Source organism: Carya illinoinensis, chromosome 5 (assembly GCF_018687715.1).
Source record: "Carya illinoinensis cultivar Pawnee chromosome 5, C.illinoinensisPawnee_v1, whole genome shotgun sequence".
NCBI lineage: Eukaryota > Viridiplantae > Streptophyta > Magnoliopsida > Fagales > Juglandaceae > Carya > Carya illinoinensis.
Genome location: NC_056756.1, coordinates 43,578,536 through 43,595,656, shown reverse-complemented (window position 1 = coordinate 43,595,656; position 17,121 = coordinate 43,578,536). Strand labels below are relative to the sequence as shown.

The 17,121-nt window shown below is 35.7% G+C and overlaps 3 protein-coding genes and 1 long non-coding RNA gene across 6 annotated transcripts; 1 reads left to right on the top strand and 3 right to left on the bottom strand.

Annotated features, from left to right (window-relative positions):
- Positions 1-266: 266 nt before the first annotated feature.
- On the top strand, positions 267-2,300 carry LOC122308944 (phosphate transporter PHO1 homolog 10-like). 2 transcript variants are annotated; one of them, XR_006242289.1, is made up of 2 exons: positions 267-649; positions 1,669-2,300. XR_006242289.1 is itself a non-coding variant. In XM_043122227.1 (2 exons), the coding sequence occupies exons 1-2, from the start codon at positions 551-553 to the stop codon at positions 2,200-2,202; spliced, it is 384 nt and encodes a 127-aa protein (XP_042978161.1). In that variant the 5' UTR covers positions 307-550; the 3' UTR covers positions 2,203-2,300. The 2 variants fall into 2 exon arrangements, 1 of the variants encoding a protein (XP_042978161.1); XM_043122227.1 differs by having other exon boundaries at positions 307-649; positions 1,918-2,300.
- A 31-nt stretch (positions 2,301-2,331) lies between these two features.
- Positions 2,332-3,608, bottom strand: LOC122308945. The gene is made up of 3 exons (XR_006242290.1): positions 2,920-3,608; positions 2,703-2,829; positions 2,332-2,609 (listed from the first exon to the last, which is right to left on the bottom strand). It is a non-coding gene; the product is annotated as an uncharacterized LOC122308945 (long non-coding RNA).
- A 2,366-nt stretch (positions 3,609-5,974) lies between these two features.
- Positions 5,975-9,276, bottom strand: LOC122308943 (eukaryotic translation initiation factor 5). Its single transcript, XM_043122226.1, has 2 exons — positions 9,119-9,276; positions 5,975-7,988 (listed from the first exon to the last, which is right to left on the bottom strand). Exon 2 carries the CDS (start codon positions 7,634-7,636, stop codon positions 6,296-6,298), a length of 1,341 nt encoding a protein of 446 aa, XP_042978160.1. The 5' UTR covers positions 7,637-7,988; positions 9,119-9,276; the 3' UTR covers positions 5,975-6,295.
- Positions 9,277-11,473: 2,197 nt separating this feature from the next.
- LOC122308942 lies at positions 11,474-15,165 on the bottom strand. 2 transcript variants are annotated; one of them, XM_043122224.1, is made up of 3 exons: positions 15,008-15,165; positions 13,114-13,224; positions 11,474-12,005 (listed from the first exon to the last, which is right to left on the bottom strand). In XM_043122224.1, the coding sequence occupies exons 2-3, from the start codon at positions 13,184-13,186 to the stop codon at positions 11,791-11,793; spliced, it is 288 nt and encodes a 95-aa protein (XP_042978158.1). In that variant the 5' UTR covers positions 13,187-13,224; positions 15,008-15,165; the 3' UTR covers positions 11,474-11,790. The 2 variants fall into 2 exon arrangements, with proteins under 2 accessions (XP_042978158.1, XP_042978159.1); XM_043122225.1 differs by lacking the exon at positions 15,008-15,165 and adding an exon at positions 14,806-14,952.
- Between the last annotated feature and the right edge of the window lie 1,956 nt (positions 15,166-17,121).

Sequence of the window (17,121 nt, the reverse complement as noted above, 5' to 3'; positions counted from 1 at the left end):
ATAATTCTTTCAACCTATCATTTGTACTGACAATACTAAAAACTAGTTAGTGGGAACCTTCTATTTTATCAACTAAAAGAAAAAAGACTAATGTCTAATCATACAAGACTTACAAACGTAGTTGATAAAATAAGCAAATATTCACTTGTTGATTTCACACACACATGTAATCATATTTAATATAAAAATTAAACAAAGATCACATGAAATATAATAAGATTGAATAACATTAAAATATCAGCATGTTTCAAGACAAATAAAGCATGAAAAAAAAGCAGATATTTTTAAAGATAAAATGTACAATACATACATTTGAAAAAGGAAAACTCTCTATGCAGGAGAGTTCGCGTAGGGATGCGCACGAATTGTCTACGTGGAAATTAATACGGTGCGTTTCATCCCCGTTTCACTTAATTTCCCAATTTTTGAAACTCATCTCGTGCACCCCTTCCCAATTTCCACCCTCTCCCTCCTCCATCTTCACCCTCGTCCATCTCTTCAAAAGATTCATCACAAACATTGGATGGGTTTCTGAACCCTAGCCCCCTCCATGTCCCTCCTCTATCTCCTTCGTGTCGCGCCCCGTGATGGGTTTTTGAACTCTAAGCAGAAGCAGTGGCTTCTCATTGACACACTGCGGCAGCTTGAGGTACCTCTAATGAACTTTAAAAATCTTCATTCCAGTATAATATAATAACACTCATTTTCGCTACCTCTGCTTCTAGGCTTTGTGAACTTTGCTGTTTTTGTAATTTGAAAGTATGTCTTGGTTAGTGCCAGGTTGACCGATACAGAAATTGTTTTCTCGACTATAGTCTTCTAGCTTGAAATTAGTATCATATACTGTGAATGACATAATCTGGTATCTTCTAGAAGCAGATTATATGAATTATTTGTAAATAATAATGTTCTGCACTTGAAAGTGACATAATCTGGCATCTTCCATGTGATTTTAACATAAAAGGCATGAAATTAAGGTTAGGGGATCTTCCCATGTAGTTGTTTGCAAAGCATCTGTTGGTTGCTTTGAATTTCAAGGAAAAAAAAGACGGATATTGTTTGGATTTGACAAATTAAAGTTTTGCTTAAGCTGAAATACGATGAGTCTCAGTTGAGTGGAACTCTATTTTTTTGATCTTGCAGTGCAAAAATTACAGCCATGATTTCAATTTTTTCTTTTTTCGATAGGTAAACAAAAGTCTCTCAAACACCCCGATAATCAAATAAAACAAAGTAAATACAACACAATGCCATGTAACAATGATGAATCATCTTCAGAAGAAGTAAATAATAAATGAACATATGATTCTCAGAACAAATAGTTATCATTTTATTAGGTAGGATGGATGCCTTCTATCTCAAAAGAAAAAATGGCAATGCTGAACGTATTTATTAAAGGGGGCTTAGAAAACATGTCTTTTATTCTTTCTATGTAAGAACTCAATGGGGGTAAAATCTTGAGGGGTAGTTTTTTCTCTCTCCTTTGTTCCCTTTCTCCCTTCAATTGGAAAAGGGATACGTATGTAGCTTTTAAACTTGTTATATCTATTATTATTATTATTATTATTATTATTATTATTATTATTTTTTAGGTCTGTTGGAAGATATTGATCGTTACTATTAGAAGCAAATTTGTAGCATTTGCTTTCATCCCTCTCTTCATGACAGGTCAATTTGTGAACTATCTAAAATTTGTAACATCGGCTTCGAGCAAGGAATAGAATTGGGCTATAGAGATGTCTTTCTTCTCAGTTCAGTTATTGCTGTACTTGCATTGGTTGGTGTATTCCAAATTTAGATATGGAGGTGGACAAAAGAACAAGAAGCTTCGGAGCCAGAATTGAACTAGTCCCTTTGAATATATATGTTTTTACGGTTGCAGCAACAGTTTTTGCTCACAATATTCTAATGTTTTAGAGCCTTCGACGCTTGATAGAGGAGAAAGATGCAATGTATGGGTATAATGGACTGAAATACTTCTCAATAATTGCAGCACTTGCCATGAGGACAACTTATGATTTACAAAGGGGGATGACTTGGAAGATAATGGCAGTGAGTTCAGGTGTTGCAACCATCATTGCCACATATTGGGACATTGTCATAGATTGGGGTCTTTTGAGAAGGGTATCTGATACGATCAAAATGAAGCCCCACTTGATGGAAACTTTCTATATTGTACGTAAGGGACTATTTGGAATGTAGTGTATTATAGAACTATTTGGAACGTTGTTGTCACTGGATATAGGTTGATTTAAATCACTATTAAGTGGGACAAATGGCATACTTTCTTGATTTAACTACTCACAGATTAATACCTGATTTGGACATATGTACAAATTGAAGAATCATAATCTTCCTTCTATTACATTTAGTTTAGCTTCCTCAAAATACACAATTGTAATATTAAAAAACAGCAAGATTTGTGATTACTACCAAAATGTTGAAAGGGTTATATATTTACAGATAGTAGTGAGGTATATGGTTCATACATCAATGGTTCCATCCCTATTACCATAAAGCAAAATCTCCAACATCTGGCTGTGTTCCATCCCTATTATCCACTATCCAGCTGTGTTCCATCCACACCAAGACATCCCTATTAAATTTTCCTGCAGTTTACACCCACAAGACACATCCATGTTTTAAATTGATTAGAAAAATGGTGAAAATTAAGGGAACAACTTAAGGAACAAACTTATCACCTGTGTGGTCCAAGTAGATGGATTGGCATCAGCACTAGGGACAAATGGTGGTAAAAACATGTGTCATTGGTGGATGGCAACCATGCATATAATTTGAGAAACCATCATACAATGATATTGGTAGCACCTAACATGGAAACCAATAATGATTATGAAACAAAGATGTAGTATTATAAATATAGACATTATTAAACAATCAAATGAACTTGATAAATACCTGGGTTGTAGGAATTGTTGATGGATATGCAGTAGGAAGTGTTATAGGAGATGCGTGCTCCTATGTGTGCTCCTTCCCTTTATCCATCTATCTAGAGAACATTAATAATCATTTTATAACAGAAGCTTCGGAACATCATTGATGCATATTTATCACAAAAATTGTTAGATATTAGTGGTGCTCTGCACAAACAGAATTACTCTTAATACTGCATTACATTATATATGGAGATGAATTAATAATAGAATTTAATTACATTTCTTGATAATTAATTGAGTCCCAGTGTTTTGTGGTCTCTAGTCGTGAAAGTTTTGGGTGCGAAAAAGGACGAAGTTGCTAGGTTGGAAACGTTAGCTCAAAGACAACAACAAAAAGTTATTTTCCGAACAACTTAGAATTTTCCAAAATTATTTAAATGATTTATACATTTTTTGGTACTTTGTGTATACGACTCATTGTATCAAGGCAAATCAATTAGGCAGAATGCATTTCCTTTCTCTTTAAAGAAAACCAGCAAATCGGCAAAAGAAACTCAGCAAATCGGCCAAAGGGAAAAGTTTCTCTCTCTCTTCACTAAATTGATAGGAAAAATTTCACGACGCACCAACCACCCAAGGCGACCCCACGACAATGCCATACCACTTGATTAAACAACAAATTCATGAAAATAGTCTTTTATTATATAAATGGGCCACTTACCACTGATGATGATGAAGACTGGCAGAGGTGAAGTTTTTAAAACTACCAGAGATAACGCCGACGTAGATGACCGACGAGGTGGAAGTTCTCAGTTTGGAAAATGCTAAACGCTGTGCGCAGGAGATGAATAACAGCGATAGAGAAAGTTTCGGAGTTTCCCTCTGTTGTTTCTTTTTCATCTTTATTTGCTTTTTCTTTTTTCACTTTGTTTTTTATTTTTTTATTACATGCTGACTAGGCATCCCTGCGCAGCTCTCCTGCGCAAATTCTCCTGTACGTAGCGGGGTTCTTTGAAAAATTCCCCCCCTAGACTAGAGAGAAGATTGCAACCCAGTGGTGCGCCTAGCTCCTCGGTTTTGTGAGGTGATCAAGTTTGAAACCCATGTATGCCATTTCTTTATTTTTGTGTCAATAAATATGAAAAAAGGCTATCAAATATTGGGCCACAAAATCGGCCCAACCCCTCATTTTTTAAAGAAAGTAGGGGCCGAGCTTTAAAAAAAAAGACCCAAGCCCAGAAGTCGACCAAAAATTTGCACTGTTCTTCTTCCTCATTTCGGTAGGTTACTGTTCATTTAAGAAAAAAAAATTTCTACTAGCCCCCGTGAGCCATTGCCGCTGCCACATGCTCAGTGCGACGGTCACGATTATCTTGGTGTGCTTTGCACCACCTTGTGCCGCTATGGTGCGTTGCACCGTCGCAGTGTGTGCCGCACCTCCCAGGTGAGCACAACGCTGCCCCTGTTCATGCTGCATTGTTGTTGGTGCGCACAGCACCTCTATTGGTGAACGCAATACCGCTTGGTGCTTGCAACGGCTCCGCCAACTCAAGCACAAAAATACGGCCAGGTCCCATAAAGGAAGGGAAAAAAAAAAAGGCACTCAGAAGTAGTTAGAAAAACAGAGATTCAAACTATGTTAAAAATGAGGGCTTTCGGTAAACAGGAATTAACGATTTAAAATGCTCTGATGCCAATCTAAGAACTCACGGCGCACAGCGGAATACCTCAACCATAGTTTTTTGAGTTGCTCCACGAGTTTATTCAGCCTAGCCAAAATTCCAGCAAGCCTCAAGCATATCCTCTTGGTGGTAAAGTGTACGTAGAATCAACTAAAGTAAAGCTAAAAAGAATCCACACTCAAAATGCTTACTCAAGAGAGAATGAAAAACGGAGAGATTTTTCTGTGTATATCATGAGTAGTTTGAGAACTAGCTGCAACTGAATGTTTCATATCAAGATATAAGTATTTAGATAAGAGAGCGTCAGGAACGTTATTGATGTTGAGTCTTGAGAATTGGTTTTTCTGAATGAGAAGTATTTTGATACGGACTACGAGGAAAATATACAGAGCTTGATAAAGTTATTGAATTAAGAGGAACATATGAAGAGCTTCACTTTTCTGTGTTAGTAGATCTATCTATTGAGTTGATGATATAAAGCTTGCATATATTATATCATAAATCAACCTCTTGGCTGAATGAGAATTTGCTATGTAGATTATGTAAACAAAAGCATGCTTATAACTTACGTGAGTACTCCTTGGTGGTGCTTTTTGGAGAATCATTTGGTGGGATTTAAGAGAAAAGTATTGCTAAGCTATCTCCCAGCAATGGGTTGTGTAGCTTAGCACAAATTCACTTCTTTATATTTTTCTTATTTTTTTTAAAATATCTTTTTACATATTTAAATATTTTAAAAAATAAACAAAATATACCAATATACTAAAAGTCACTTCTTTAATTATTAAGTAAAAATTAAAATAAATTAAATAAATTAAATACATCAACAGTTAAAGCAAGAGGGCAGACTCATGCGGCATTCTAGCGTTTTCCTTAAACGAAAGGCTTTAAATTGTTTGAAGTTCTATTGTCTTCAGAATAGAAATATGTTTTATATGCTTCCAACTTCGCACGGGCATGTTACGTGAAATCTGATTCTTGGTGGAACCCCTTGGATTTAATAGACAAGATGTCAAACCCAATGCTTTTATTTGACATTCTAATTCAAAAGATGAAAGCTGGCCGAGTTGTAATGGAGCTATTTGCTGATGTTATCCCAAAAACTGCTGAAAATTTCCATGCCCTTTGCACTGGGGAAGAAGGTCGGAAGTTCTGGGAAGACATCACGCTACAAGGGGTCGGCATTTCACCGGATAATTCCAAATTTAATGTGCCAAGGTGGATGGGGATTTCACAAGGGGAAATAGTACCGGAGGAGAGTCAATTTTTGGCCATAAATTTAAGGATGAAAACTTCAAAGTGAAACATACCGGGTCAGGGGTTTCATCTAGCATTTCCTAAATTCCTCGTAACCAAATCCACGCAGAAAAATATAAAAAGTGGACAAAACCAAACTCACAGAAACAGCTGACTTTATTTCACACGATACAAGCATATATCGTCAAACCAAACCAAACCAAACCAAACTGCAAGTTGGAAGCAAAACGCTAAAAAAGAAAATAGCAACAACAGGAGGAGCATGACATTGAGCAGATGAAAGGCTAAGAAAAGCCAGCCCAGTGCTTGCTTTTCTCCTTTTTATTTCTAGCTTCTCACTCACCAACCCCATTTTAATGACTCCAAATCAGTACAACTGAGACAGAACGGAACTAACCAAACCATCTTATCTATAAGATATAGCAGAAGCAGCAGTATAAGCAAGGAGGACCTTCAGAATTACTCCTCTTCTGATTCGGACTCGGCATTCTGAAGCCACTCGATGAAAGGCTTCAGATTCTTCCAAATTTGGGAGGTTTTATTGCCACCACCCAGTCCCTTCTGGTACCACTCTAGAATAGAGGACTCCTCCAGCACATCATGGTCATAAAGCTCTTTCAGAACCAAGCCCAACTCCTTGACAGCCTTGGTGCTTGCCTTTGCAGAGAAAGACTCTATAGCGCGCAACAGAACCATCTGAGATCCCTCCTCTTGAGTGGCTGCTGCCAGATAGTTCTTCTTTTTGGCCACCTCTTTTGCAAACCCCTTGTCAAAGCCCATAAAGAGAGCCTCAAATAGAGCATCCATGATTTCTTGGTAAGTCCCGGAGAGAGAACCCAGAAAGGATTTCAGCTGACTAGGGGAAGAACCCTTGTTCAAGTGTTCCCTTATCTCTTCAACAAGGTTCCCATGGGCACTAGTATGACCATTGCTGTGTCCATTAACCTGAGTTTTCTCTTCACGTCCTGGAGACTTCTTTGCAGACTTTTGCTTCTCTTCATTGGTAGAAAGCATGACCATATCAGCAGTAACAGCACTCAATTGCTCTTGGATGCGCTGCCGAGCTGCCTCCAATGAAGTATCTGTTTGCCATTGGACATCTTCATCATCATCATCGGCTGGAGGTTCATTTTCATCAGCATGACTGTGAGCTGGGGAGTGATCCTCATCAGAGCTGTTGCTTCTTTTCTTCGTCAAAGCTTTGGAAGCAGCATCCTTTGCACTTGCAGAGCTGCCTTTCTTCTTCACTGCCTCCTTTTTTAGCTTCTTCTGCTCCTCGTCAGCAGCCTCTCCTTCCTTAAGCCGCTCCTTCTCAGCCCTTCTCATTGCCTTCTTGTCTTTTGATGACTTCTTCTGTTCAGGTGGGTTCTTGAGAATAAAAGTAGTAAGCTTGTCCCTCATATCAACATCTGAAAGAAATCCACATGCAGCACATTTGAGGGTGATCATCTGAGTCTTAGTGATCACTATCTCAGTTTCTGGGTTCCCACAGCCATAGCACTGAACATATTTCTTAATGAAGTTTTCAAGAAGTGCAGCAAGCTTTGCAGTGTCATGGGCACCATTGACAAGGGAAGTTCCAGTCTTCTCATCAAATTTGGATTGTGCACCAAGCTCACATCCAAAGTACTTTGTAGTGTAAGAAGCAGGTCTAGCCAGGGCCTTTGCTATCTCAACCATGTTAACCACATTAGTCTTGATGCCATTTCCTCTACCTTCAATCTTAGTTACCATTTTTGGCATCTTATACCTGTAGAAGGCATCATCACGGTTTGAAGCACCAATGTTTTGCAATGCCATCTTGTTAATAGCTGTGTCAGACTGCTCGACTATGGTTCGTAGAAGATGCACAAGTCAGAAGCTTCTTCTAGCTATCAGAGATACTCCTTGTACTAGTAAAATTTCTTGTGATTGGAAACGGACAAATAAACTGGCAACCCAGACAGTGAGCCCTGTAGCCTTCCACTAAGCCAAGATGCATGCATCCAACTTTAGGAGCACTATGTCTGTTCTTTTTTCTAGACTTAGGACAGTATCCCCCAAGCAAACCAATTGATGACAAGAAGAGAGTAGCCCGTTCAGACATAAAAGAAGCTTCAAACTTAACGCCCTCCACTTTGACGAGCTGCAGAGCAGAAAGACTGCCAACTTCCTGAAACAAATAACAGAGTTTAGAACGATTAGGCGATTCTGATTAAGGTTACAAATATAAGAACTTCTAAACCAGCCTAGACGAGGATTTCAGCCAGCACTTGCCTCTTTTTTTTTTTGGCTCACTAGAAAATTTAAGTTATAAAGTCAAAAACTATTAAATTCCAATTTATATGTAGCTTAAGAACTAAAACTCTGATCAGATAATTCATTAGCAAAGTCCAGATAGACGTTATTTGGGACCTTATATTAAAGGAACACCAGTTCATTCAAAGCAGAAAAAAAAAACCATGCAACCTAATCGTAAACCTCATGTCTGAAATTAATCGCACCTGTGCTATCTACAGGTTTAAGGCCCAAAGAATCAATGGAGGCAAAGCGTTGTATAATGAACTAAGCATTAAAATCCATAACTAGCTTCTAATTACATGTCAAACCCTCGCCTTGTATAATAAAGATTCAATTTCATTAGCATAAAAATAAAAAATAAAAATCACTAGACGTAGAGTAAAAGCAAGGAATCCGAAAATATCAGACATCACGTCATAATAAAGTAAAAATAAATAATCGAATGAAGTATAAATAACAAAAAGTAATACTTGTAAAAATAAGAAATAGAAAAACAAAAGAATCGGTGGGTGTAATTCCTATTTAAATTCATCAAACCTGTGCGACATAAATTTCATAGATCTGAGAAAGAACTTTGTTTTTTTCTTAAAGAACAATTACTAAACCGAATCCGAGAGTTGTCAATAACGGTAGAATTTGTTTGATGGATAATAGATTTTATTATCAATTAGTAGAAACTTTAGATCCAAGTCAAGCAGAAAACAATCGTCAACCATCCAAGATTTAGATCAGAAAACCGACGATCAAAAAATAGAAGGAAAAGCAAAGAGCCAGACAGATCTAGAAGAATCCATTATAGGAACAAGCTTTTATTGAAAAACGAAACATTTGATCTCCGATCAAACAAATACCATCGAGATCAACCACAATAAAAATAAAACCACCCGCTATTAGCGATAAAAATCAACTACGATGCAACGCAATCTAAAAGAAGAAAACAAAACGTAAAGAAAATTTCCAGAAAATAATACGGAAGACGATGAGAACGAAGGGAGTTGCTACCTCCAAATGTGATGAGAGAGAGAGGGGGACAGAGAGGCGAGGAAGGAAACGAAGATGTCTCGAGGCTTCGCTTAGAGCTAGGTGGTAATATTTTGGGGACAAATGGAGAGGAGCACGGTATTTATATAGGACGCCTACGGGCTCATAGAGAGGAACAGAAAACCCTACACGTCATCGCTTAGGGCAAACTCAGCCCCTTGAAAATTTAAATTTTATCATAAAACTGACCTGTCGTGGGAAATATCACATCGCCTATCATCACTCTCGTCCTGATTTTACTTTTTTGTCCTTGTCTAAAAATTACTTTTTCTATAAATATATATATATATATATATTTTTTAATTTTTTTATATTACTTTCACGTTGAGAATTTATATTTATTTCTTGACGATGGAGAGATAAGGGTACGAAATTGACAGGGAAAAGGTATAAAAAGTGGCGTTCCATCGAAGGTCACAGTCATACCACGTCGTGTTTATGGGTAAAATTACAAATTTATCCCCAACTCAAAATAAAAAGATTTTATTTTTAGGTAACGATATACCAATGATTATTTTAGAAATTCATTTTAAAATAACTAACACAGTCATGTAATTTTATTAAAAACAAGTTTAATATTATAAAACTACCATTTATTTCATATAGAGTTATAAAATAATTATATTTTATTTTTTTAAAATAAATTAATATAAGAAAAATAATATTTACAGTCGTGATTGTACAAGCGCCGCATAGTCTTTTTGAAAAAAATAAATTAATATGAGACCTACATGAAAAAAATTAACTTTTTAATTATGGATCCTATTTTTTTTCAAAACTATTACGCTGTGTTTATACATTCTACAACTATATGTAGCATTACTGTTAATATAATCATTTGTTCGTTTTAATTTAGAATTATTTATGTAAAATAATATTATTTGATAAAAATATATTTTATTTAAAATATAGTTTTTTAGAGAATTACATATGTATCATTTTCTCGTAATCATATATTAATTCATATAAAAAAATTATTGATTATGGCGGAATTTTGTACATCCTTATTAAATATTCTCCAATCTTCTCTTTCTATTTATTTTAATTGAGAAATGTTTGATTCTAAAAAGGATTATTATAAAAGTTATTTTATAATTATCAAGTCAAATCGTGTTAATCTATAGAATTTTTAATTAATTTTCTAATCGTACGATTCCCATTTCAATTTCTGGTTTTGTCTTCACTCATGACTATTTGTGTTGTATTTTTCGTTATGATTCATATTATGCAAGTTGCAGGATTAGAAACTTCAAAAATGGAGATAATCTATGCGCATTGCGTTCATTGGACAATGAGGATTTTCACACGCAAATTCTCCGACAAGACTTAGCGTGTCGAACCAATCTGCATGTGCCATGTGTCGTCGATGTTTTTGAATTGCTTTTGCATAAAATAAGCTATCTGATCACTATGATTAAAAAAAAAAAAAAAATGCTATATAAGCTTAGCATGCTTGTCACGATAATTGTGAAACCATGTTCAACTACCAATCATATAATTTATTTATTTTTAAATTCGAATATGAAAAAATAAGAAACAATAAATAGTTTGGTTGTAGATATAATTGATTAGAAAAAAAAAAAAAACTGCAATTTTTCGTACATTATGAAATGGTGTCGTATGTTTTCCTAACCATTCTCATATCATTTTATTTAATCATTATAAGTTATTCAAATTTTTACATAAAATAAAATAAACCATTCAACATTTTTAAATCTTAAAATAAAAATAATATTAAAAAAATATATTTAAATAATATTTTTTTTACTTTTTATCACAACTCACCTCATACAAAATTGCACAAAAACATAGGACGCCAAGAGATGGGGAAATGTTTTGAAGATGCTTTTCTTGACAAAAGGCAGAAGAAAGTATAAAGTTTTCTGCTAAAGAAACATGAACCTTCTTTATACGTTAGTTTTCGTCATTGGGGTTTTGTCAAAATTATATTTATATGATCAAGACGTAAGAGCAATACTGAAATATAAGGAGAATAAAAAAGAAATATCTTTACACAACCTTCAGATTTCGCAATGATGAAGTTATACTTTATTGTCACATCTGTCATGCTTCAAGTCTAATTTTAGAGTTTCCACAGGCAAGGTTATTTTTTATTTTTTTAACCTGCATCCAAAATGATCAATTTATACTTGACACTTGAGATTTCTGAAAAATAAGACATGTTACAAATTGTCAAACAGTGATAATTTGGAGAGTGAAATAATAGTTTGATTGTTGTCTGAAAAGCAACTAAAAAACATTATAGTTTGGAAGTGCAAAATATGACCTAATGGAAATAGGGGCACAAAGGGCAAATGTCCCAAAGTCTAGAACATTTATTCCTGTTTTAAATTGAATAGCAAATGTACCTTCTCTTTACTAGGAGGCAACCTGAAATACAAAAGTGGTGATTAAGATGAGAATTAATGGAAGTGATGGGTGATGAAAACATCCACATAATGTGATCAACAGAAATAAGTAGAATGGTCTACGGCCATGTAATTCTCATGGAAAACGGTCATCCACTTGAGTGATGGAACAAATGGCAACGTGACAATTTCCAAACAAAAAAAGAAACCAAGCCAAATGACAGGAATACTGCTTAATCTTATTGCTGTCAGAAAGCAGGATACTCAACCAGAAGCTGTTTTACTTTGCTGGAATATAACAGCATAAATTGGGACAGCCACACCAATGCTGAATGCAGTGAACACAGCAAGGCTCATTGTCAACTTCTGGTGTTTCATCCTGTCCAAGTTATACATGTGTTTGGCATGGAGATAGTAAGGCTCATCATGACCATGTCCTCCCATTCTCTTCGCCTCAGTCGAGTGAAACCCCCTCTTTGCTGGTAGGAAAAATAAGTCATTATTCTTGTTCAGGGACTTGGGCAAGCAGTCAGAGTTTGATATTTGACAACAAGACATGAAAACCAAGATATCTTTCATCAAACAAAAAGAAAATCCAGAGATCTGGAATTTGGGCAAACTTGACACATAAAAATCCACAATAGATTGCAAGTTAAACGAAGTAAGTCTATCGTATCACCACACTTAGTATTTCTTTTATATTCAATTCTCTAATTCCATGGTTTCAAATCTTTTAAGAAACCGCCAAATGATAGCTTCACAAAATACAGAGTTGTTTAAACATGCATAAGTCTTACATAAAAAGTTTCAAAGCATCAGGAAAAAATAGAAATTTGAAGTATGTATTACTGGAAGTGGCTAGTATCTTTATACAACTTTCAGATTTCGCAATGATGAAGTATACATGCATCAGTCAACTTCGGACCCAACCATGCAGGGTAAACCTCGGTCCCGTGCACTGCACCCTCGGAAGTTTTCCTACGGAACTGGTTAAATCGCTGGCTTTCACCAGGGGTGTGGCCCCAAAGGATTGTTTGCACCCATGAGGTGTTGAACCTTGGACCTTGAAGGGAGTGATACCCCAAGACCAAGGCCTTCACCACTTGGACCAACCCCTTGGGGTTGGCTAGTATCTCTAAATTGCAGATACTTAATAACCTCAAAGACTTATCATGCACATCATAGGTGCAATACTGAAATTGTATGGTTTGCAAAAATAAGAATAAAAAAAAATCCAGAAAACTGCATGCATGCATCTTTTAGACCTCAGTTTTGCCTCACCATGAAGAATGTGTTTGCAAATTAACATTTCTACAAAACCAAGATAGCATACGGGATTTCAAGGAAATTTATTTCTGGTTCTGATTAACTAGCATTATTAAAACCCTTGAAATGTATGTATATAAGCCTCATGAAAAATGAAAATGTGAATAACTTATAGTTTTTTTACCTTTCAAATATTGCCATCTCAAGTATCATACTATGCATGTACTTAACCATAACATAAGAGACAGGTGCCATAAATTGCATGGGGAAGAGGGGAATACCAGATGCTTTAAAAGGGAAAAAAAAGTGCATCAGACTAACCTGATTTCGACATAAATGCTTCTGAGGACATCAAAAACTTTGCACAGGACCTCATTCCTTTGTTCAAGGACATGGTGGCAGGAAATGAATAAGCTCTTGCTTCTTACTTGCCTGCTCAAACATCAGTTGAGTCATTTAGATTCCTCTTATGCCTTCAACAGATACATCAGCAATAAATTCAACCACCAAGAAAAAATATCATGCTTCTCCATGTACGTGTTTGTGTGCCCATCCACAACAAAAGGAAATGTCAAATTTAGAAGCAGGGGTTATCATGCAAATTGAATACGTGCTCAAGCATATAATATGGTAATAGACAGCTGCTTTTTTTGTAACAAAAATAATAAAAAGCATAGCCAAAATGTACGGGAAGTATTAGACAACTGTTGTCAACTCCAATAAGTTCCTCGAAACTAATAAAAAAATTGAGTGATTCTTATTCATGAGTTAAGACACTATGCTTTTGTTCCAATAATGCCAAAGACACTTATAAAAAAGAAAAGTAATGCCAAAGATGAGGTCAGTGAAAATTAAAATTCAGTGAGGGAATTAGATCCAAACAGGGATAATTGTGAAATTCAATGTAAACTGTGAAATTCCTCAAACAAGAAAGAAATAATTCTTTTTTTTTTATGTCGGGGAACCTCCTCTCCAAGGCCCCTTCGGATCCACTCATGTAGAGTAAACTCCGGTCCCGTGCACCACACCTTCAGAAGTTTCCCTATACGGAACTGGTTAAATAGCTGGCTTTTCACCAGGGGGTGTGGCCCCAAAGGATTGTTTGCACCCATGAGGTGTTGAACCTTGGACCTTGAGGGGAGTGATACCCCAAGACCAAAGCCTTCACCACTTGGGCCAACCCCTTGGGGTTAGAAAGAAATAATTTCTTCACAACAACAACCACAACCGCTCCTCCTCCTCCCGTTCTCTAGTTTCACATTTAGAGGAAAAGTTTGCAACCACTCCAAACTGTAATGAGCCCAATTACAGCTAATTCGAGATAGTCAATCTCCAAAAGAAGAAGAAGTTTCAGAGAGAGAGAGAGAGAGAGAGAGAGAAGAATCTTGTTTGACTGAATTCAGAGTTGAGGAATCTTTCCTCCAAGTCGAGTTTATGTACTTTCTATGTTGGTTTACAAAAGACAGCGTATTACAATTGCATTGAATTAATGAAACGACTGCCTCTCACATATCTACTCAATTCCTACTTATACAAAGCGACGGCGGATTGATTACTAACATCTTCTTATTACTACATGACATCGTTCCTTCACCAGCTTGTAACTAACAAAACTGCAACTTCATACTCAAGCCTTCTTCACCTCTTCTGCACAGCCCTTCACCCAATCCACCAGACACTCCCCTCAACCCCCTGATCAGAACCATGACACAAACTAAAGCTTAGGTCTCCGTGAAACAAGATAGTCTAATCCTCCGTTTGGTTGCTAAGAATATAGATAACAACAAAATTCAAATTGATAAGAGAAACTTCATATCTAAATACCATCTCTTTTAGTGGTTTTGTTTTAATAAAACGAACAAGGCATGAAAGAGATCAAAATACCACTTGGAATTAACAAAGAAAACTCAAATTTAATTCTAAATCGAGCAGAAATTACTAAACACAACAAGTAAAAAAATATATAGGGAAAAGGGAAAAATATCTAAATAATTCCTCTCCAGATACAATAACCTTGACCGAAGAATATAATATTTTAAATCCGATAGAGCAAACGGCCCGTGCGACCGAAATCCGATATTAGCTAATACTCACAACCAACGAAATAAAAAAATTGACAGAGAAAGTTAGGGAAAAGGAACATATTCACAGGGGAAAACTAAGGGAAGCAGAAGATACTTTACAAGAGGAAGAAATAGAAGACGAATAGTGTTACCTTGTGAGGCGATCGAATATAGAGTTTAGGAAGAAGACTCGGGCTACAGAAGCAAAGCGGAGGACCTAAAAGAATTCTGGCTAAGGGCAGGATCTGCAGCATTTTGCCAATTGTTTGGCCGTAATTTTCAGTTTTGCCCCTATTCCTCCAAAACTGTTAAATTTAGACATAGATTTTATCTAAACATATTTATAAAAATGCATGCTACACAGCAGCTTCATACCCAATATATTATTATTTTAAAAATATAAAATAAAATAAAATAAGATAGTAAATTTATATTTTTCAATAATATGAAAAAGTGTGAGGCTGCAATATATTTTCTGTTTATAAAATTATATGATTTTTTTCTCCTTTTTTTTTTTTTTGGGAGGGGGGCTTTTAATCTCCTTTTGTTATCTCAACGTGACAATTCACATATATAATCCCATCTGAATTCAAATTGAGATAAAAGCTACATTTAGATAGGGTTGTGCTCTGACTCCGACAGAGTTAGAGGAGAGATTTCCAACTTTCGACTGGAAGTAAAATTTAGCTCTGACTCCAACTCTCATCGTAGTTCGGAGCATCGATCGGAGATCGGAGTTATCGAAACTCGGACCTCCGATTCTGGGCCCAATTGGGCCTTTTCTAACCCCTAAAATTAAAAAAAAAATTAATATAATACATCATTAAAAAAAAAAGGCATATATAATAGTTTAAAACATTGATAATAGTAAAAACAATTCATTTCAAATAGTCCATAAGAAAAAACATATTAAACAGTCCATAAAAATAAAAATTGGATCTGCAACACCGTGCTTTATTGTTGGTGATACCTGAAATTAAGATAAAAAGTCACAATCAATAAAAGGAAAAAAGAGAATGATTCATAAAATTAAACACGCTAAAAGTAAAATTTGATTATCATTTCTCACCAAAAAAATTTAAAGAGAGTTTATCAACTTATCAACAATCCAAGTCCATGATCCATCAACTACATCTCAACCCCCAATTGTTGTCCATCTTAGACTCAAACTATCAATCATCGGCAAGTATGCTGGAGTTCACAATTATATCTATGAAATTATAAAAAGTAGAAATTTAATAGATCTATGAAATCATTTAAAGAATTAAATAAACTCAATTGAAATACTTAAATAAAGTTACCCAATTCAAGCCTAAACTCTCAACATCATTGCTAATGGTATTTAGTCCAATGGGCATATCACTGATCTAGTTCTGTGTGCAAATGAGAGTCTCCACAGTAGACGGTGACAATGAACTCTAGTAAGAATTCAATACTCGACCTCCAATGCTAAATGCCGACTCAGAGGCAGCCATAGTGATAGAAATGACTAGCACATCTCGAGCAATACTGGAAAGGATTGAATATTTAGTGGAATTAGCCTTCCACCAAGTTAATAATTGAAATATATTGTTAAGTGTCTCGACTTCTTCCATAAAATACCGTTCAACCTCATAAGTACACTGCATAATATTTCTCGTTGCAACAAGTTAATGATACTGATTTAGAATGTTGTAACCTCAACGGCGTGGATGCAATACTCCATTTGGGCTATGTTATCGAAGGAAGGTGTTGGAATCGAGTGTGAGGTACTCACTACGGATGAAGGTTGACCACTATTGTTATATTGGGAATATAAGTCGTCAAGATTCATTTTAAGCATTGAAATAAACCATGCAGCCTTCATTGTCACCATTACATAATTTGTCAAAAATTATATCACGGCCAACTTATATCGAGGGTCAATAAATTGAAATAAACCGTGCAACTTTCACTGCCACCATTACAGAATTTGCCAAAAATTCTATCACGGCCAACTTATATCGAGGGTTAAGAAATTGAAATAAACCGTGCAGTTTTCACTACCACCATTACAGAATTTGATCAAAATTCTATCATGACTGACTTATATCAAGGGTCAAGGATCACAATCACAAAGAGTAATATATTTATTTCTCAACATCCCCCAATATTTATCATATTTGGTCTGCATTCTCATAGCTATACCAGATAATAGTCTGCTAGGATCAGTATAACCTTCTTGCAAGTGGTAGTGAAGCTCCAAGAGTTGGCTGAAAAACAAGTTTGTAGTCGTATATGCAGATCT